We start from the raw sequence: 22,396 nt of genomic DNA on the forward strand, positions 1-22,396 counted from the left end.
TTATCAATTTGTACTTCGTTCAGTTACGTATTGCTGATACTTTTGCTTGAGGGCTGTACGTTGGACGGCCCTGAAGTTGAGACAATTTTTATGCGGATTCCACGTTTTCTATGCAGCAAATTGCCTTTTTGATTTGACTTGTGGTGGGAGTCATTACACCCTGTACAGGGGTGGGTCAAATTCGAGCGCTTTTAAATGGAAACACCCTTTTCTATCATAGGAGATAGACGAAAACTAATATCGGTGTCTGGAGCTCAATTTTCATCAAAACATGATGGTAAAAACCGCACATCGAGGAAATTATCTGTTACTACCGTTTCAGGTTACGGGAGGTGTTATTTTTTTTTTTTTCAAAATGTGCATTTTAACAAATCCCTGTAACTTTTGCTATGAAATTTTGTATTTCTATGAAACATTTCCAAATCCACCGCTTTTTACATTGAATTTAATGGGTTTAAGTATATTTTTTTTTTTAAATTAATAATTTTAAAGAGTTATCAACAGAAGAATTTATTTTTGTTCAGGACACCCTCTATATTTTAATTAACCGAAAGAATTTAAAATTACCTTTCAAAAAATTTAGCACACTTGATATTTTATTTATAATTCCCTTCGAAATGCAAAATTTTCAAAGTTTGCCACTTTTAACTAGTATAGGCTTTGGACCCCTTATTGATGATATGCCTTAAAGAGAACTCGAAACATATTTTTCCAGCAAGACGACGCACCACAGAACTGCGAGATGGTATCAGCAAATTTTGGAATGCAAGAATAATTGAGTAGCTAACATAGATCCCAATGCGTTGGCCGTCGAGGCCGCCTGACTTAGTGCTCATAGATCTAACCCTATGGATATATTTGCGGAAGGATAAAGGTTCCTTATTCTTCCATTATAATCTAGGCAAGGATTAGAAATACTTGGCAGTTTTGAGAGGGTATTTTTCACTCCTACTGAGTTAATGAATTCCACAAGAAATGTTCAAAAACAGCCCCATCTGTCCATAACTGAAGACGGTCGATATATCAAACACCTGTAGCAAAATCTCATGTCTTGGTTTGCTATTTATTTTTTTATTGTTATCAGATATAGTTTGAAGTAATGTATTTGATGTTGGTTAAATATATTTTAAATTGTTAGCAAAATTCTGCATCTCTCATAGCAAATATTTTCGTTTTAATTGTTACTCACAGCTAGAATTTTTTGAATTACAGCCGGCGCCGTTCAAAAAACCTACTTATTTAGAAGCAGACGAAACTTTATATACTCTATATCTCGAAGAGGAATCGAGAAAATATCAAGTGTGCAAAAATTTTTTCAGTTAATTAAAAAAAAAAAATTATTTTCAATAAATTAAAAATATACAGGGTGTCCCATATAAAATCAAATTCTCTGTTGATAATTCCTAAAATTAGTAATTTTAAAAGAAAATTATGTAAAACCATTCTAAATTCTACGTAAAGGTGCTTTGGAAATGTTTTGCACCATAAAATACAAGGGTTTTCCATGAGTAAAAAGAGTTACATGCATATTTTTTGAAACGCCCCGTAACTCCGAGCGGTAACAGATATGGGTATGCGGTTTTCACCATGTTTTTGACAAAGGTGGGCTCCAGACACCGATATTAGTGTTTGTCTATCTCCTATAGAAAGGCTGTTTCCATTTAAAGAAATCGAAGATTTAGGCCCCACCCTGTACTTTCAGGGGGTCGCTCTCAGCGGTCGGGTTAAGCGGATGTGTGGCCGAAGGAAATATATTTCAATCTATTTCCATATTGTAGCGGAATTTTAAGTTATGGCTTAATTTTCGAGAATTTATGTCATAAACATAGAATATTTGTTGATGTTTGACCATCAAAATCTTAAAACTAAAGAAGTTATCCTAAAGCTTGTGCTTTACAATACGGATATATTTATCTTTAATTTCCTTCTTCATTTTATGTGAAAATACAAAGCCAGTTTTACATAGGAAACGTTAAATGCTCCGAACGCTTATTTTCCCTGCTTTTCGGAGTAGTGAAGTGGACTCTTAAGAGAGTTTTCAAGAAATGATGCTGCCACAAAGTTACTTTATATAAGGTATAGACATTTTAATATCTGTTTTGTAAAATTAATCCATGAAAAATAAAGTTAATATAGGTTATTGTACTTGTGTTTGGTTTGCTGTTGTTCTAGCCGAGAAATTGATAAAATCACATATAAATTTCTTGTGCATGTTCTTGCTGAGTTTTCCAATAACTGTCAAAGTTTTACCCGTGCCGGTTTTGAGACTACCTGAGGCATTGTCTTCGTTCAACAAAATCGCTCCCACCATCCAGGCGTTCCTTACGTTATCGATAGTGGGAATTTCGATATCTTAAAAACAGTTTCAGTTTCATTGAATGAGTGAGAAAATACGTATATGGAAACCATTTTGTTTTTGTCAAAGGTTTTTGTGTTATATAAAAAATGTATTACAAATCCAACGTTTTTATTCTTAGTTATTATTAGTCATAGAGTTACATATACCGGGTGCGTCTCAAAAGTGGCTCACCCCTATAACTTTTTAATTTTTTCAGATAAAACAACCAGATTTGGTATATTAGTATATGACATAAATTAGGATTGACTGACGTATTCAATTGTTTTCGGTCACTTCCTGTTTTACCGGAAATGACTCCAACTGTTGATTTTTAAATAGCACCCTCGGTATTTTGTTACTTTATTGGATAGAAAATGACACTCTCAATAGAATGACATATCATATGTCAACTTTTGACGTATGCGGTTCATAACGACAATTTGACTTGAAGTACCAGTGTGTGGTACCAAATTATTCGTAAAAAAATGCGTTTTCCAAATATGCTAATGAGCTACCCTCGTTCCATCTGAAAAAATTGACATATGATTAAAGATACGATTTGGGCATTTTATAACCGACCAGGACACGTCACTAAAATCATTAGACGATCAAATCGATTTTTCCAAGGCTTCTTGATTAAAAATTAGTGTTTTTAACACAGCAATAGCACTCTAGATTGAAATTTAAAATACAATTTATTTTTAAGCGAGAATGCCAAAAGTTGACATATGATATGTCATTTTATTCAGAGTGTCATTTCCTATCGAATAAATAAAAATATACCGAGGGTGCCATTTAAAAATGAAAAATTGTAGTCATTTCCGGTGAAACAGGAAGTGACGAAAAACAATTTAATATGTCAGTCAATCCTAATTTATGCCATATACTAACATACCAAATCTCGTTTTTTTATCTGATTTATTTATCTGAAAAAATCAAAAAGTTATAGGGGTGAGCCACTTTTCAGACAAGTAAGTAAGTACAAAATTTTCTTAGAAACAAGCTGAATATAAAGGAGCCTAAATATAGAACAAGTACCGAAATATGGACTACTATAAAACAAACACTTGAAACTAATCAAAACGTATGCAGCGGAATAACGAGTCACCTGAGTATAATGCGAGAAAGAAATTAAAAATCACTGTCTTTTGGGATTAGACGTAGGTATTTGTTTCCGAGAAATGGCGGTATTCCATATTAGGGATATCTACTATTCCATATTTAATTACTTTCCTCTAAATTTATACGTACAAACTACCGAAATAATTTAATTACCAGAGTATTTCATGTCAATATTTATTTTGTATTCGGCAACGTTGTCCATCCAACTGTACCACGTGGGCGGTGCAGGTTCTCCATCGGGTGTCTGATCAGTGAAGCCGCCGTCATGCAAGCTAAGAGAAAATTAAATGACTCATAGCGTTGATTGAAGTAATAAAAAGATGCGCAACCTTATAGGCGATTTCGTGACACAATACACGTGCGAGATATAGTTGGCGTTACCGATATATCCGCTGCGCGCTGATAGTCTTTTACAGCGCAGCGGATGGATAAAGAATACTATTAGTTCAGTCACTGGGGATTTTTGCTTGGAAAAAAGTCCGGAAGTTTTGCAACTTTGCAGGTTTATAGGTTTTGGGGTCCCTAACTAAAATCCATAAAATGCACATTTCCAGGGCCTGAATTCTGTAACTTTGACATAAAAACGTTACGCTTTCAAAGCGGTGAGCGAAAGTATGCGATAAGCGGAACGTCAAGCAGTCGATTTTGGTATTCTCCTTGCTGTGCGAATCGTTTTCTGGATACGCGTTGAGCACATATTGACAGCATCGTAATTTTCTAGGTATCTAATGGGTATCTAATAGTCAAATGTGATTAAAACAATGAAAAATGTCAATGTTACGTGAATTTTATAACCTATTGTTGAGTTATATCAACCTATTTTTCTATGGATATGTCATTATTCTTATTATACGAGGGAAATGTTGAAGATGTTCAGCATTTTCGATGTTTTGAACAATATTTATAGCTACCAACTTGTAATTTGTCGATTACTTATTTAGGAATTTATAGACCAAGTAGTAGTTTTCACTAAAGAGCAAGATAATGCATGAAATCACAATTTTTTCGATTTTCACTGACAGCATACTGACAGTTCGACAAGCAAAACGATTCTTTAAGGCAACCGTTTTCAAAGCGCTTAGCGCAATCAGTAGAGACGCTAAGCGCGTCAGACGAGAATACCCAAATCGTTAGTTAAGTGCGCGCTCAGCAAAAATTAACGTCATATACGCTGAGCGTCTAAAAGCGCTTAGCGTTTTCTAAGTTACAGAATTCGGGCCCAGACTTGCCGCCGGCGCCGCCATCTTGCCAAGATGGCGCCCAAAATCGGTATTTTGTGAATATCTCGAAAACTATGCGTTTTTCGCGAAAATTAGAGGAGAGAAAAATTAAAGAAAATAAAATTTCCTATTAAAAAGGTTTTATGAAAATTTTCGCTAAAGTCAACCGTTTAGGCACAAAATCCCTGGAAATTTTACAATTTTACGTAAAATATGATATATTATGTATAGTCGATTTTCCGAAATCAAATGTCGATTAGGGTTCATTAAAACTAGTTTTAGTTTAGTTTCTTCAATTTTGTCATAAAACAGAGGTGTATCATTAATTCGCTCATTAATTTATGAATAATTAATTTTAATTACTTATTGAAAATGTGTACTTGTTTCCACACCACCCAAGAGGTAAAGTATATGGCGCGTTTATTTTAACGTGGTCTCCCCGGAGGCCTACTCCACTAGATAAATTAAAAACTTTAACTTATCCGCACAAGCCCGACGGATCTGGATCATTGATATCAAAGTCGATCGTGTCTGCTGTGCTGGGCTAACCAGGCTGGTCTCTCAATACGTCCAACTCTTAATCTTCAGCCACCAGAGGGATATCTACTGGCAAGTCCAACTCCTCTTCATCGGATTCATCGAGTGACACTTCAGTGACGTTGTCACACGATTTCCCATTGCAGTATGCAGAAATCATTGAACAGTTTAATCCTGCTTTTCTGCATCCGCAGGCTTTACCATAGTTATTGGTTTTGCATTTACAGGATAAAAATGCCAACAGGGATTTTGGAGCTGGATCTTTCAACGTTGTGACTGGAGTAATGCCTGTTTTTGTTTTCTTCCAACCCCGTTCTTCGGCATCTTTGGTACAACCAGACCAATGCTGAACCTGGTGGTAAGTTCGCAATGAATGCTGTCTAGCACGACAAATAATTATTCATAAATTAATGAGTGAATTAATGATACGCCACTGTTTCGTGACAAAATTGAAGAAACTAAACTAAAACTAATTTTAGTGAATCCTAATCGACATTTGATTTCGGAAAATCGACTATACATAATATATCATATTTTACGCAAAATTTTAAAATTTCCAGGGATTTTATGCCTAAACGGTTGACTTTAGCGAAAATTTCCATAAAACCTTTTTTTTTTAACCCAAAAAAAGGGTGTTTCCATTTAAAAGCGTCGAATTTGACCCACCCTGTACAGGACTCATTATCACTCTCATAATTCATTTTTTGATTTTAAACGAGTTCTTGATATGCCACTTAATAATCACTACCTACTTAACATTTGACAATTTTAAACGTCAAAATTAATAAAAAGAAAAGAAAAGAAAAACGTCAAATCATCCACGCCGCGCATCGGAACGTTGTGAGTGTCACGTTGGCATAGCAACAAATGTAAAGTAAATGCCAAGTGTGATTTATCATAATTCACTGTTATCAGCTGTTATATTTCACTCAATTACAAATATGGACACCATATTTCTTCAGCTAGCAAGTAGAATATTGATTTATTATTAAGTGGTCGTGGACAAAAGTATTTTTGTTGTTTGTTACATGTTTAAGCACGAATAAATTTTCAATACATAAACGCTGGTTTTTCATCAAATCCTCAAACGTATTAAAGATATTACACATTTTAATATGGCAACACTGTCGCTTTCGGGTCCACACCGTCTTCGATATGTCTTCGCTGGCCGAATTAGAGAAAATAAGTGTTTTATGCGTTGGCTGCAGAACGATTGGTGTCTCCACCGTACAGCGCTTGAGACGTAAGGGGAAATCAAATCAGCCTTGTCAAGCAATTATTTTAACATTATAAATAAATGTTTACTTGAAATCGTAACAAAGTTCGCCAGTTGAAAACGGAGGTTCGTGTTCCGCAGATGTCATCTTTTCTTTTATGAAGCTGTCAAACATGGGCCTGCTTTGGTTGTCGCACGTTGACCCTATGCTCCATATAGTGTTAAATACCACCCAGGGTACCAGAAGATTTTCTAGAAATAGAATAAAGATCTATTAGAATTAATACAGGGTCGCTGATATTTTTTTTGCCTTTAGCTGTGTATTTTTTGGAGAAGGAGATGCGCTAATATCTCATCGACACTTTACTACATCGTTTGTTGATATTGAAAAGGTTTTGCTTGCCGTATCGGTGAGAACCAGCCCCTGGACAGCCCACTTGATGAAGAGTAGGCCCAGAAACCGGTTGTGGGAGTGGAGCTTAGTTCCCCTCTTTACGACAAGCAAAACAATTTTCTTTTTATTTTTCTCTGCTTTCGATTTTTCGAAATTAGAAAAAAAAACACAGCTAAAGGCAAGAAAATATTATTTATTAATAATTTTATATATACATATAAACATTTTAATCTGTAACGTTTTTATTAATACAGCAAAAATCAAACAAATTTATTTTGGTAGATTTTCCTATGCAAATAAAATTTAGCTCACACTATTAGTTCAATATGAATAAATCACATCCCTGTGGAATTATAAGTCTATCCTTAGATGGCCTTAAGGCATAATACCCTAGAAATAGACTTATAATAACAGTAATATAGATTATTCGTTCTGAGATGAGAATTTAAAGTAGTGATATTTTGTCCCCAAGTCTAGACAATATTTAATGGAAAGACGTGTTGGAAATTTTAAACAAAGGACCACTCCATTTTGCTTATTATCATATTTGAAAAAAGAATTTTAACGGGAATATTGGAAATAATTATGCCAGCAGGAGTTTATTGAGATACTTAATTTTATATACAGGGTGGTCCGAATTATATTCAGGAAACTTCTGCAGCATATTCTACCGTTAAAAATAAAAAAAAGTTCATATATAAGCGATACCAATTAAACTTTTAGTTACGTAATCGAAGGCGCGATTTTTAAATTCAACCATGGACATATTCGGCGCCGAGGCTGACTAACTAAATAATTTTACCGCGGCTGAATTTAAATATCCCGCTGGAAATTCAGGTGATAGCTGTGCTTTAAAAAATGTCAAGTTGCCACATTTATATTTATTTATTTTCTGATATTGTCATTCGTTTTGACATTTTAGATTTGTATTATTAGTTTTTAGTTTAAATGAATTTAGTTGTTAAAATGTTTACTAGCACACCTTGCAAACGAACATTGTTCTTTTTGTGTACAAGACAGCTTAATAGCCGTTGCAAAAAAAACCATCGCAACCTTATTAGAATATTTTGAGTGGAAAAGCGGCTAGGCCCTTTATGTACCTTAAATGCTGCTAAGGAAGTGAGTTTTGTTTATGTAAATAGTAACTGTTTATATATTTATAATTAATTTATTTTTGTTTCCTAAAATATTTTGATTAAATGAAAATATGTAAAAGTGGGCAACGCTGTGCCGGTCAAGCTTAATCGCATGACTAAAAGTTTGTTTGGTATGATCTATAAATGTATGTCCTAAAATGCTTCTTTTCGAAGATACCGAAAAAAGTTTTATTTTTATTCCAATTTTTTTCCAGATAATTTCTGAACTAATATTATAACCATTACAAATATTTGGATGAAAATTGGTGTCTGGTTTGGTTTGGTTTGGAGAGGGGGGGCGCCACCTACATAATTTTTTACTGGTTTGAAGAGCAACTAGTTTGAGAACTGTTCGTCCGAAGTGGATGAATATTTCTCCAAAAAATCCTATATGGGTATTTCGCCACTGCAAGAAAATCTACAAAATAAAATAGCAATTTTTTGTAAACACTTCTGTGTTAATCCAAACGGAAACTACGTATACTCTGTTTTTTTTCACAGGTAAGATTTCGACAGACGATGACAGAAGAAAAGCAGATGACGTCCCATACCAATCTATTTATTTTACTAAAAAAAGTTTCTAATAATTTTTAAGTTATCTATGGATGGGTTTAAATATAAATCCGTCATGCGTCGTGTCTTGTTGTTTTTAACCAGTTTTATTGGTTTATTTAAAAATTACAGATCGTATTTCAATTTTATTGGTTTGACGGAACGATGAACGACAAACGGACGCCGATGCGTACGAACTCGCCTTTAGATTTTTGTCATTTTTGACGCTTGTCAAAGTCTTGCCAAATTATAGGTTATAATTTTGTGTCAACTTTTGTTAAATACCCTGCGTTTTGGAAGATGATGCATTTTGATTCGTATTATTACGTGTGTTTTGTGTCTTTTGAAGTCAAGTGGAGAAAAAATCGAGTGAAAATTAACTGTAGACCCAGAGCACAGTTTATGGTTAATACTCGCTGCCCAGGCAGAAAGTCTTATACACCGATGAAGTTGCCATCGATAAAGTTTGTATACCATTTCGTCGTAGATCAGTGCGTCTCGTATATAAGGATCAAACAAAACACATACTAAAAACTGGAGTAGCTGTAAAATATCGACATCACACGATAGGTAAATAATGCATTTTAGTACTGCAGAAAAATAATGTCAAAAGGTACTGGTTTAAAACAATTAAGATTAAAGTTAATTAATCAACCTTTAAGGTATAACATTTGGTAGGTGTTATTATTAATAAAATAATGTTGTTTTATTTATTCCTGTGGAATATTACAAATTTGTATTTGTACATAAGTTATATTGATAAATATAATCATAAATGCGGGTAGTTTCATAAAGCTTGAAAGTAAATAATAGTTCTTTTTTATATTTTTTTGGTACGTAGTGTCTTGTTCTTGTTTGTTTTGTATTAACACATACCGTTTTTATTAAATAAAATAACTCGATTACATTTTTTCAGTTTTATACAGTTTTTTTCACAATATTTTGAAGTAATCACTTGTCATCTTGTCAATCAAATTTTAAATATTTCCTGCTATGCATTCCAGTTGTACCAACTTATTTCTTTGTAAAATAAAATAAACTACTTCGAAATTAAAATGACAGACACATCTATCACTGTCAAGGATCTTCTCGTTGGACAGATTATATATAATACCCATATAGGATTTTTTGGAGAGATGAATCCTCCACATAGGTATAGACATTTTTCGGATGAATATTTGCTTACGCATCAAAGCCACAAACTGTGGCGGGGGCGGAGGTCTGTTGTCCTTTCCAGATATTGGCAATAGTCGATAGTCCATTAATCTCAGGAAGGACATCAATAAAGCTGAATCTACCGACGTCAACACTTCCTTTAGTCTAGTCCTGACAAATTCGATGGCAGGCAAAACGTAATAGTTGAATAAACTATATAGATCTTCAACGAACGGCTTTGCCAACTGAAAAACAAGTTTCATTAACAAATAAAACCTTTAAAAAATATTTATCGTCTCTTTGGACAACGTTCAACGTTACGTCATACTATTAGTCAAATATGCGTTTTAGGGTGTGTCTGAGATCAGTTCATATTGTTTAGAAGATAGTTATTACCCTAGGTCATCTATACTTTACGTGGATAAGTAAATCACTATGGAAACTGTCGCAAACATATCAACGACTTCCATTTATCTCATTTTTTTGTTGAACACGCGGTGCTTCTACTCTATCTATCCTTGTCCAGGACCTATCGTCCGCGCGCCAAATTTGAACAGTAATTTTAAAAATTTAATTTGTAAAATGCATATATTTGAACAATAAATAGAATGTTTACTGTCACAAAAATTAAATTATATAAAAATACTAATGGTGTGTACAAATAATATAGTGTATTTGTAATTTTTTAAAAAAGTTGCGGATTGTAAATCTTGAGAACTGTAAATCCTTTTGCAAGTATTACCCTGTTTTTCTTTTAAAAATTTTATAACTTTGTCAGAGGGAGAAAGTGCAATAAGAAGAACTAGCAGGTCAATATCTTGCCTTACTATAACAGTTGTATCGCAATTATTAGATTTTTCTATAGCAGTTTGAATTATTAATAAATCGGCGTCATCCGCAGCAGCAAATACTTCTATACCTTCTTACCTAAATTTGTTTACTAGTTCTGTGATTAAACGTTATTTGTTAAACAAATTACTTAGGAAGTTCTGTTGAGTTTCAGAGACAACAGTATTCTGGTTAAACATAATTTGAGGTAGTAAGTTTGAGTAGCCGCCTCTGTCGTTCTGGGCTCTTCGTGGTGTTTGCATTTTCCATATAACCATCAACACGACTCTATTTCCATAATGTTTTTAATGTAACTAACTTAAGCGTTCTAAACAATGTTAAATGTCCTTTTTTTTTTGGCCATATTACGCGGCGAAGCAAATATCCTCCATCAATGACACACTCGCTGTTTTCAAAAATATGGTCTCGTTATGGAACTTTATTGACAATCTGGTATAAAGCTGCTTTATTACTTTTCCTGATTAGGCCTTTCGCATCGAAAAGAGAAAGAGGTACTGAAGCTAATTCGAAACTAAAGCACTTTTTTAACTCCAGGCCAAAGTTTACAGAATAAAATATAAGTTCCGTCACTTGTGCCGGCGGCAGGTATCAAAAGCCGCTTCACACACGTGTTTCCCAGTGTATTACTGGTGTGTGGACTTTGGACCCAGCATACATGGCGGATCACGTTCGGCGTGTTACTCTGATTTTGGCGTTATTACAGAGTGGTCTCGCATGCATATGGAATTAGTTTTCAAGTGATTATTTAATTTTCATTGCAAAATGTTACTGATCACATTAGCCTTAGTTAATTATTTATTAGTTCATTATAAAAAAAGCATAATTATTTTTATTATTTCTTAAAAATAATATTGAGTTTTTTGCCACTGGAAAAAAATTATTTAAAATATCTAATTAGAATTATTCAAGAACACTTTATTTTTTTACACGAAAAATCATATACTGGGTGTGTCTCAAAAGTGGCTTATCCCTATAACTTTTTTATTTTTTCAGATAAAAAAACGAGATTTGGTGTGTTAGTATATGACCTAAATTAGGATTGATTAACGTTTTCAATTTTTTTCGGTCACTTCCGGTTTCACCGAAAATGACTACAACTTTTGATTTTTAAACGGCAACCGCGGCATTTTTCTACTTTATTCGATAAAAAATGACAATCTGAATAGAATGCCATATCATATGTCAACTTTTGGCATTCTAGCTTAAAAAAAATCTTTTAAAATTTTAATATTGAGTGTCATAGCTCTTTTAAAAACAAAACTTTAATCAAGGAGTCCTGGGAAAAATAGATTTGATCGTCTAATGTTTTCAATGTCTTGTCTTGGCCGGTTAAAAGATGCCCAAATGGTATTTTTAACCATATCTTAATTTTTTTCAAATGGAAAGAGGGTGGCTCATTAGTATATTTAGAAAAAGTATTTTTTTACGAATAATTTCATGCCACACACATTTCGAGTCAAATTGTCGTTATAAACCGCGTGTTACACTTTCAAATAAATCATATGTGAAACTGTTAAAAGCTGACATATGTATGTCTTTCTACTCAGAGTATCATTTTTTATCGAATAACGTAAAAAAAATACCGAGGATACCATTTAAACATCAAAAGTTGTTGACATTTAATAGTTTCAGCTTTGAATTTTATAGTGTACGTAATTCGTGTTGGAAAACCATATTACGCACTCATGGAATACTGCACTCGTGCGTAATATTATTTTTTCCAAAACACTCGTAACGTAATATACTTTTACATTATTTACTGTTCATATTGTGTAGCTTTATTTTTTGTGTTTGTTTTTAAAATTTATTTTATTTTTGCTATATCTTTTTTTATCTTGCCATGTCTAAATATTTATATGTAATACACCAATAAACTGATAGTATATTTTTTCTTTTGTAGATTTACCATTAGGTATTTTTGAAATACCCCACGTTCCCCTGCACCTTGTCGCACATTGCGATCGGTAAAAATGCGGCTTCTATTTACCCCGGCTTCCACTCCTGTGGTCATCGAAGTCCGGCGTATCGGACGAGGCGGCTTCTGGCTTTTGATACGCGATTTTCAAAGTGCCGATGCTAAGTGACCGAACTTATATTTTATTCTGTAAACTTTGTCCAGGCTAGAATGATCGATGCAAATAATTCTTTGAAATAGTAATGTTGAGTCAACTTGAACATCATTGCCATTAATTTTTATTGTATTGCTCAAACTAGATATCGGCTTTACACGATTTGCACGACACACTTTTAAAGTTTTAAATAAAATCCCATCTTTAACATTTGATAATTAGTGGATTAGGCCTACAGGGGATACCACTAAAAAAACGCATCAAATACTTTACCTCTAGGGTGATGTGGAAATAAGTACAAATCGCCCTTTTTGTAGGGGTAGAGGAGTGTGAGAGAAGAACATATATTAAAATTCTAAGTATAATTTAGTGGTTACTGCTTTTTGTTAGCGATAAACATTAAACTTTAAATTAGATTGAACTGCAGATAGTGCTAGTCATAACCCTTATATTTGCGCCCAAATACGTTCAAATAAAATATACGGAGGGTACCGCTTAAATTCCTGTCCCGATGTTGAAGGATGGCTATAGAATGTCAATGCATTTCCTACATAAGTCTATTCTTGTTCGGGAGGAGGTTTTCTGCGCTTGCTCGATCTGTAAGCACTTTGATTGGACAGTTCCAAATCTTTCCAAATCATATGATATGTTTTGTTTTGGTTTTATTTTTATTTATTTTAAGTTGAGGTTAAAGACGTTCTAATAATTGAATTAAATCTTTCGAAAAATTGGAAGCTTTTTGTTAAATATTCTGAAATCAAATAAGTTTGATAATGTAACATTATGCGCATATTTATCAATTGAGATATTTTAATCGTATCCAACATGTTATGGCAAAACACTTTTTCAACCAAAAGTTTTCAGATATCTTCGATTTAGTTATTTTCGAATGTTTATTTTGTTTATATCTATTACAAACTCAAGGAGCAACAGTTTTTTACAAGTAGTGTTAATTTTGATGCTGGTGCAATACTTCTACTCGTTAAAATAAGTTTATTATAAATATTACAGACATTTAAAAAAATAGGCTATGGAATAGGTATATAAAAATTATTTTATATCTGTCTCACAATGGGGGGCTCCTAGTAGCGTAATAGGTATCTGCAGTGCGATTCTGTAAACATTTCCCTGTCTAGTGACTCATCAATCGTATACAAATAGCATAGGCTCGATAGGAAATTTCTTGCTACAGAGCTTACAGAATCCCATTGCTGATTTCTAAAATTCTTTTTCTAGATGGCTTCCCGCATCGTAAAAACTCCTATTTTATGGTATGTAATTAGTATTCTGAAGGTATTAAAATATTTTAATATCAATATAGTTTTTTCACTGAAACTCGAGTTAAATCTTAATATACATTATTCATATTGTCGTTTTAGAGATTGTGCTTTTATACTTACTATTATGAAAATTTACTGAATAAAATATATAGTTGCAATCCTTTTACTGAACTCCTTAATTTCTTGTTTTATGAGGGGATAATTTTTGCTTATTTAGGTACTAATTTTAATCAGACCATTTTTTAATGAACTCATTTATATTTATATCATATCGTTCTAAGTAGACTTTGTTGTGTTAGACAATTATTATTAAATAAAACGAATGAAAAAAAGTGACAGGTACGATATTTTTTTTTTAAATTCAAAAAATAATTTAGTAAAACCACAATTATTAAGAAATTGTCTTAAAAACTTCGTAGTACAAATTGCATATCTATTTCACTTTTTTTAAAATTCAAAAAATAATTTAGTAAAACCTCAATTAAGGAACTGTCTTAAGAACTTAGTATTACAAATTGCATATCTATTTCACTCGACTTAAAAATTGCAGCAAAACAAAGTATAACAGTACATTTTTTACTGTCTATTGTTTCTTTTACTGCCCATGTATTTATGATCAATAATCAACATCAGTCCTGGTTTAAAATGAAACAAAAGTAATTCTTTATTATTAACATATTTTTTATTAAACAAATATAACTAAAAGTATGTACATATTAAGTTTATACATAAATCAAGCTAGATACAAAAAATATAATTATTTACATTGTTGCATTGTAATACTCTTTTATATTATGAAAAAAAAAAAAAACAATAATAATTTACAATAAGACAGTCTGTGTGTAATTGTGTAAGCATTATAATTAGCCTTATGTAGTCTCTATTTTTAGTCTTTACATTATAATGTCTTTTTTATTTTAAAATAGTAAGACTAAATATAATGCTTTTAACAATTATTGATTTTTGAATAAAATTAGTTTCGTATATTTTTGTCTTATATTAACATCCCTTTTATTTCTGATTTTGCTTTCATGATACAAACGAACATCGAGAAAAATTTCTATTATTAATTTTGTTAGTTGGCTTCTACCACACACAAAAGCAGTAGCCCATTCCCATTGTTCTATTAATTAAACTACAGCAAAAGTCTTTAAAACTAAATCACAAAATTGTCAATAAACGCACAAAGATTAAAATACAAACGAAAACACAGTACACGTGGAAAACACAGAAAGTTAGAGAAAACACTAATGACACTAATGGCGACTGCCCAAGTCCAAACTGAAAACAAAATCCACTTCGACGACGCGTCCAAAAATAAATCGATAACTGTCGATAACCCATCTCGACACCATTCGGTCAATAGAAAAGTAGCATTTCGGCGCATGTGCGCCCAGATCTTCTGTCCTTCAATTCTGGGACATAAATTATCTCATTGCTCTTATGGGGAGGCGGCGGTATATGTAAATTTAAACGTATTTGTTTGCGCCCTATTTGCCACTTTATTAATATCTTTAGAAACAAAGTGTAATTATCTTTTTGATAGAGAATTTTATGAAGAACAATTTTCTATATACATTTTATTGGCTACTGGCAAATTTGTTGAATTTTTATTGATGGGACGCGTCGTCTGTTTTTTTTACGAAAAACATCGAGAGAATATCGTTTCCCCTCTTACGGATACCCCGTAGCTACAGAACGGATAGACGTACTGTAGGTATTTTTGTCGAGAATTGCACCGTTGCCGAGATTATATAAAAAAACTCAAAATGGGGGTAGAAACGATGTACTGGGCGATGACGCACACTATTTAGGGGTGGGAACTTTTCAGTTTAGTAATACATATGATGTCCTGATTATTTCCATCAATTTTGAAAACTTTATGAATTTTGTCGGATATATCGCAATTTGAGCCATAATATTAATGAACTAAATGCTAAACTTATAGCGTTGATTTATCCACGTAAGTATATGTGATTTAGGATCTGACCGCATTTGTCAGCTATTTATGAATGATATGCTCAGTCTATATTTTATTTGAAGTCTATGGTTAGGCATTTATCATTTTGATAGTCTTTCCATTAATAAAAAAATTGAATTTCAAATTAAACATCCAAAAGTCAAAATTAAAAATTGTTTGACTGCCAATCAAGTTTTAATTTTGACATTAATCGTTGTCCGCCAATAAAATTATAACTCGAATGACAATGACAATTATTAAAAACAGTGTGCAGTATTGTACAAAATGCCGTAATGACGTCACCAATCTGTTTCATCTGGGCCCGAATTCTGTAACTTAGAAAACGCTAAGCGCTTTTAGACGCTCAGCGTATATGACGTTAATTTTTGCTGAGCGCGCACTTAACTAACGATTTGGGTATTCTCGTCTGACGCGCTTAGCGTCTCTACTGAATGCGCTAAGCGCTTTGAAAACGGTTGCCTTAAAGGATCGTTTTGCTTGTCGAACTGTCAGTATGCTGTCAGTGAAAATCGAAAAAATTGTGATTTCATGCGTTATCTTGCTCTTTAGTGAAAACTACTACTTGTTCTATAAATTCCTAAATAAGTAATCGACAAATTACAAGTTGGTAGCTATAAATATTGTTCAAAACATCGAAAATGCTGAGAAGCGTCTTCAACATTTCCCTCGTATAATAAGAATAATGACATATCCATAGAAAAATAGGTTGACATAACTCAACAATAGGTTATAAAATTCACGTAACATTGATATTTTTCATTGTTTTAATCACATTTGACTATTAGACACCTGGAAAATTACGATGCTGTCAATATGTGCTCAACGCGTATCCAGAAAACGATTCGCACAGCAAGGAGAATACCAAAATCGACTGCTTGACGTTCCGCTTATCGCATACTTTCGCTCACCGCTTTGAAAGCGTAACGTTTTTATGTCAAAGTTACAGAATCCGGGCCCTCTGGTTATCAAGTGATTGAGAGAGTCCGAGAATATATGACGTGTCGTTGAACGATAGCTAAACAAACAATAGTTCTACTACCGGTGGTAGTCTCTTCATCCAGCAGTTTATAAAAGGATCCAACCCAAGCACACCAGGTTCGAGATACACCATTCCACATCTAAACCATAATAGAAAGAAGTAGTAATTGAAGGTTATTAATAAAAAATTGATCAAGTGCGAGTCGGACTCGCGCACGGAGTGTTCCGTACCATTCATTATCTATACAACATTAGACACTATATTATTATAAACTTTTTTTCCGATTTAGCTCAAATTTTGAATGCGCGTATAAGTAATTTAAAAAAAATGAAGAAACACGTTACTTAAAATTGCCTTACTACGGCTCCAACGTCATAGCAGCGTATTGTCCTAACGCTTTAAACCACGCGGCCACCGAGGACTTGAAAGATTCTATGTAAAATTCTTACTTAAAAGATAATGTTTGGTGAAACTACTTTTTTATTTATAAACATTCATTTAAATCTGTTTTTAGTATTTGTTCTTATAGCGGCAACATAGATACATTATCTGTAAAAATTTCAACTGTTTAGCTATAACGGTTCATAAGATAGAGCTTTGTGACAGATGGACGGACGGACGGACAGCGAAGTCTTAGTAATAGGATTCCCGTTCTTACCCTTTGGGTACGGAATCCTAAAAAATGAACTCAATACACTTTAATTTATTAGCATACATACCTTGAAACGGTTGCCGGTGAAGCTACAGCCAAATCGGCAACTTCAAACATCATAGTCATCGTGTCCCTCAATTTTATAATTTCTCCCGAACTCAAGCATAGTTTTTTATTGTCGTCCAGGACCGTGTTCATGTTTTCTATCCAAACCGCGTCCACTGGACCGTCAAAGACGTACCATCTTTTGTCTTTGTTCGGGGCATTAATACCTACGCGAACAAGGCACGGCAAGATACCATCTGTCCTAGATTAAAATAAAAAAATTGCTCTCGCTAAATAATTTGATTATTTTCATTTTACCATTCGTGGGTCTGCAAATCAAATTCCCCATATAACTGTCCCATGGTGATGGATTTTGGGTTTAATACATACGTCTGCGCAGCTTGAAATGGGTATCCACTCGGTTGAGGTTGGCCCTTTAGTGACGTCATTGCATGTTTCAAAATTTCATAACACTGTAAAAAAATAAAAACTTTAAACATAATAATAGTAGTCTCTCGTATAGGGTTGGTGCATTTCAGTTGATTTCAACTCATCAAATTGCCAAAAAAATGTTAACGCGTAAAGGAGAGCGTAATTAGGGCGTTGTTGGGTGCAATAACATTCAATAACTCAACTTTCCCGGATATTACATATTATAACTCTCCCTAAACAACCATTTTATAGCTTCATAGTTTCTCACACCGATTTGATCAAAAGCAAAAACGGATGCAAGCAATTCGACGAAACAAGTGAGTAAACAAGGTACTCAAAAAATTAAATAGACACATACTATGAGAGGATAAAATAGAATTTGCAATATTAATGGTATTTATATTAGATTATATATATTTATAGATTAAATGTTTTATGAACATCTTTAAAATTATAATTATGTACCTTTAAAAAATATCGTTATAGCCGAAATAGCCCCAAATATGACCCCACTAGCAAAACCGGTGATTAAAACTATGCTCGCTGCCGTAATTGAGCTCATCTAAAAAGTTTTTTTAGCTGGAATAATAAATTATAATACAAGTTAGACCTTCTGAAGATATCAAAATATTTTTTTTTAATTTTCACAAATTATACTTCCTAACCCTTTTAGAATAATTAAAATAAATTTTTCGTATACTCGGTATTTAAACCCACGTATTTGTATATACTAACTGTTTACGATATTCTCCAATAGTGGCAGCACCAGCAGAGAATACATCAAGCCTATAGAGCGTTTACACGCCTTGAGAGTAGCAAGGTACAGCTTGCTGTAGTGGAGCCATAAACACAGCAAACCAGGCTGAACGTGCATTAGAAGTTTTTAGAGAATTACATTAACATCTAGATCGGATATTTTTGATTACTGATTAAAAATATTTTCAATATGGCAGCACTTCCGGGAATATCAAAAGTTGACACCAACTTTCTTATTTTAAATGAGTATCCCCATTTTTTATTGCATACGTACTTAAATTCTACGTAAAATTTTATGAATTTTGATGCCAAACACTTTATACCTAACATTTACCGTGTTTGAGAAAAAAAATATTTAAAATTTTTGGAGGGAAAAACTGCCTGACAAAAAAATGTGTATAGTAGATTGTAGTATGTGTTTTAGTAGATGTGTAGTATGTGTTTTAGTAGATTAAGTAAATGCCCTAGTGAGGTTAATAAGATTAAAAATATTAGACAAAATTTACTTCCTGAATACATTACTCAGTTAGCTTTAGTTGATGTTTTATCTGTGTCTGAACTGTCTAATTTGTGTAGAAAATTAGAAAATGCTAAACATCAGAATGAAAAACGATCTAGAAGTTTAAATGTTTCTCAATTGAATACCACTCTTGATTCTAGCTCGTCTGATTCTCATCGAGTACAGTTTTGTAAAAAGTCTAAAAATGTCAATGCTCAAAACAAAAATAAAAATACTACTGTTAGGTCTCCTTGTTCTGCTGCAGCGTCGTCGTCTTCTGACCCTAATATGGTAAATACTTCTTCGAGTATGCCCAGATCTGTAGAAAATTCAGGTAAGGAAGCAACCTCGTGTTTAGTTTGTTGGAATTGTTCTGGTCCAAATCATACATTTCATGATTGTCGACAGAAACGTAAGGTTTTTTGTTTTAAATGTGGTAATTTAGGGGTTAAATCACCGGCGTGTCCAAAATGTTCAAAAAAACTAATCGGACGAACTCGTGTTTCTGGTCATGTAGTTCAAAAAAAATTCAAACCCAGAAATTTATTTTCAGAATCTGATTGGAAGAAGTGGTTATTATGTGTTAAGAATTTTTATAGATCCACCACTACCAATCATAAAGTTTCTCCTCTTTTTTGTCCAAAGGTTTCTGATAACAGACCTTATATTTTAGTAGAAATTCTAGGCGTTGAAATTTGTGGTCTTTTAGATTTTGGAAGTACATCTACAGTTATTGGAGCTGCTGGTATTCCTGTTATTGAGAATCTCAATTTGGTTATTAGGGAACCAACTCTTTTATCAATTAGTACTGCAGACAATATCGAAAAGAAAATAGTTGGTGTAATCGATCTACCTTTAGTCGTTGATGGTTCATGTCAAGTTATCAGTGCTATTGTAGTACCTTCATTGCCTCATAGTTTTATTTTTGGTTGTGATTTTATCTTGCGGTTTGATCTTATGGAAGATCTTAAGAAAAATTGGTGGGAAGTCAATTCTAGATCTCAGCCTAAGTTTTCTTCATTTCCTTATAACACCCGTGCAGTAAATACGTTGTGTACCCTTGATGATCTAACACCAAATCAGAGAAAACAAGCTGAACTTCTTATTAACTCTTTTGACAGTATCAATAGTGACCATGGTCTTGGTCGTACAGATAAAATTACTATGTGGATTGACACTGGTGATGCCAAACCATTTCGTCAAAAACCTTTTTTAATGTCCCCTTATATGTCAAAAATCTTGAATGAGGAATTAAATGATATGCTTAAACTTAGTGTCGTGGAACCTTCTAATAGTCCTTGGTGTTCTCCAGTGCTTTTAGTTAAAAAACCAACTGGTGAATTTCGTTTTTGTTTTGATGGTCGATCTTTAAATCAGGTTACAAAGTATGACTCTTACCCTATGCCAAATATAGATACAATTTTAAACTCTCTTCGTGGAGCTACGTATATTTCTAGTATAGATTTGCGTAAAAGTTTCTGGCAGATTCCATTGTCCGAGGATTCCAAACCAAAAACTTCCTGCCAAAAACGCCTGCCAAAAACTGGATTCCTGGCTGGACTCCTGCCAAAAACGCCAAATTTAGTGATTACCACAGCGACTGTGACATAAAGAGAAGACATTTGGCCATCTATTTCAAAAATGAAATTGTTCAAATGTCATATAATATTAGTTGTAGCTGTCATGGAATTGAGCGATTAAAAAATTATCAGAAACCATTTTTTCGAATTGAAAACCAGATTTTTTTATTCCGTCAGTGAAACGGTTTTTCAATTCGTTACTTTTTGGTTATACATGTTCCTATAATTAAAATAAATCGTTTTTAGGTTATTTAAGATTTAATTTTAAAGCGTAGAATAAAGCTTAAAAAATAAGCAAAAATAAAAATATTTTTGCTATCGATGATGCTGAAACAAAAGAGAAAAACTTTGTTTTGGAAAGCTTTTAAAGTTTTTCTAACTGCGACGTGCCATTAATTTTTAACCCCTATTTTATTCGGGATCTGTGCGTTAAAATGAATTTTAAACAGGACTACTTTTGTTACTTACTAAAATGTCTAGATAACTGTTTTTTTTTATTTAAAAAGCCCGAGTGTATCGATACTCAAGAAAAATTATTTTTTGTACGTCCAAAATTAGAAAATCTACAGGGTTATTCACGTATTTGACACAGAGTATTGTAGTTAAATGATTCGAGATTTTTAGATATAAGCGGTACCAATTAAACTTTTAGTTACACAATCGAGTGCGCGTTTTTTAAATTCATTGTTGCCAACCATGGACATATACGGCGCCGGGCTGACTAAATGGAATTTAATTTCCAGCTGGGGATTCGGATAGTAGGTATAGTCTGTGAAACGAATAACTTTGAATTTGACAGTTCCCGCGGGCTTTTCTAGTGTTAATTTTATTAGGTTAGCAACTTGCTGCCATGCTGACGCAATGTCGTCACTAATAGAACAGCCTCGGAACGAGATTTATGACGTCACGCTAGTTAGAATAAATAAATATATATCGTAGGCGTACAGCGAAAATCCACTAAGTCACATTTTTGGTTGAATTGGATTAAACACACCACTATGTCCAGTTTTTCACGGTCTTTAACATGAAAAATCCATTAAGTCCAATTTCGGCATCCTTATATTATATTATAAGGATTTTTGGATTATATTCGACACTATTTTTTTCATATGACACAACACTGATGAAGGCTATAATGTTAGCCGAAACGTTTTTTTTAAACAAAAAATGAAAAACCAAATGAAAACTTAATCAGCGTTTTTCCCGAACCTAAATCCCAAGAAAATCAAAAATTTTAGAACAGTTTTACATATAAAATGACAGCGATTTTTATTTCATAGCCATCGCTGACGCCTTTTTTTCTATGATATTGTATTGTTTGCAAATATAATTTTTCGAACATTGATACTTGCAAAATATGCATAAAAATTTTGTGAATGTAAATTAATACAGCACTATTAGTAGATATTGAATGTTTTTTGTTAAATTAGATCGATTTTCAAACCCCCAAATTTAAAGTATATTTTACATTTTACCCATTATCTTATGTATCTATTCATTATTTGTATATCGTAAAACATTTGCTGCATTTGTATGGTTCATAGTTTATTTGCCAAAGTTATTTATTACTATAAATAGGTATATATATTGTATTTATTAACTGT

The 22,396-nt window shown here is 33.0% G+C and overlaps 3 protein-coding genes across 3 annotated transcripts in view; 1 reads left to right on the plus strand and 2 right to left on the minus strand.

Annotated features, from left to right (window-relative positions):
• The window catches only part of LOC115891214 (fatty acyl-CoA reductase 1-like), a 10,990-nt gene extending 9,057 nt beyond the window's left edge, over positions 1-1,933 (minus strand). Inside the window, exon 1 of the mRNA XM_030911638.1 lies at positions 1,898-1,933. Within this exon, the coding sequence (XP_030767498.1) occupies positions 1,898-1,933 (36 nt within the window). The remainder of the gene's footprint in view (positions 1-1,897) is intronic.
• LOC115891266 (thyrotropin-releasing hormone receptor) overlaps positions 1-22,396 on the plus strand; it is a 193,288-nt gene that overhangs the window by 139,281 nt on the left and 31,611 nt on the right. The gene's annotated exons all lie outside the window — the stretch shown is intronic.
• Positions 2,138-22,396, minus strand: part of LOC115891215 (dynein heavy chain 1, axonemal-like) — a 72,923-nt gene continuing 52,664 nt past the window's right edge. Inside the window, exons 4-10 of the mRNA XM_030911639.1 lie at positions 17,844-17,998; positions 17,548-17,787; positions 16,889-16,967; positions 9,702-9,915; positions 6,523-6,685; positions 3,614-3,732; positions 2,138-2,352 (exon numbers count right to left, since the gene is read on the minus strand). Of these exons, the coding sequence (XP_030767499.1) occupies positions 2,138-2,352; positions 3,614-3,732; positions 6,523-6,685; positions 9,702-9,915; positions 16,889-16,967; positions 17,548-17,787; positions 17,844-17,998 (1,185 nt within the window). The remainder of the gene's footprint in view (positions 2,353-3,613; positions 3,733-6,522; positions 6,686-9,701; positions 9,916-16,888; positions 16,968-17,547; positions 17,788-17,843; positions 17,999-22,396) is intronic.

This window comes from Sitophilus oryzae, unplaced genomic scaffold (genome assembly GCF_002938485.1).
Source record: "Sitophilus oryzae breed Bouriz unplaced genomic scaffold, Soryzae_2.0 scaffold_980_pilon_pilon, whole genome shotgun sequence".
NCBI lineage: Eukaryota > Metazoa > Arthropoda > Insecta > Coleoptera > Curculionidae > Sitophilus > Sitophilus oryzae.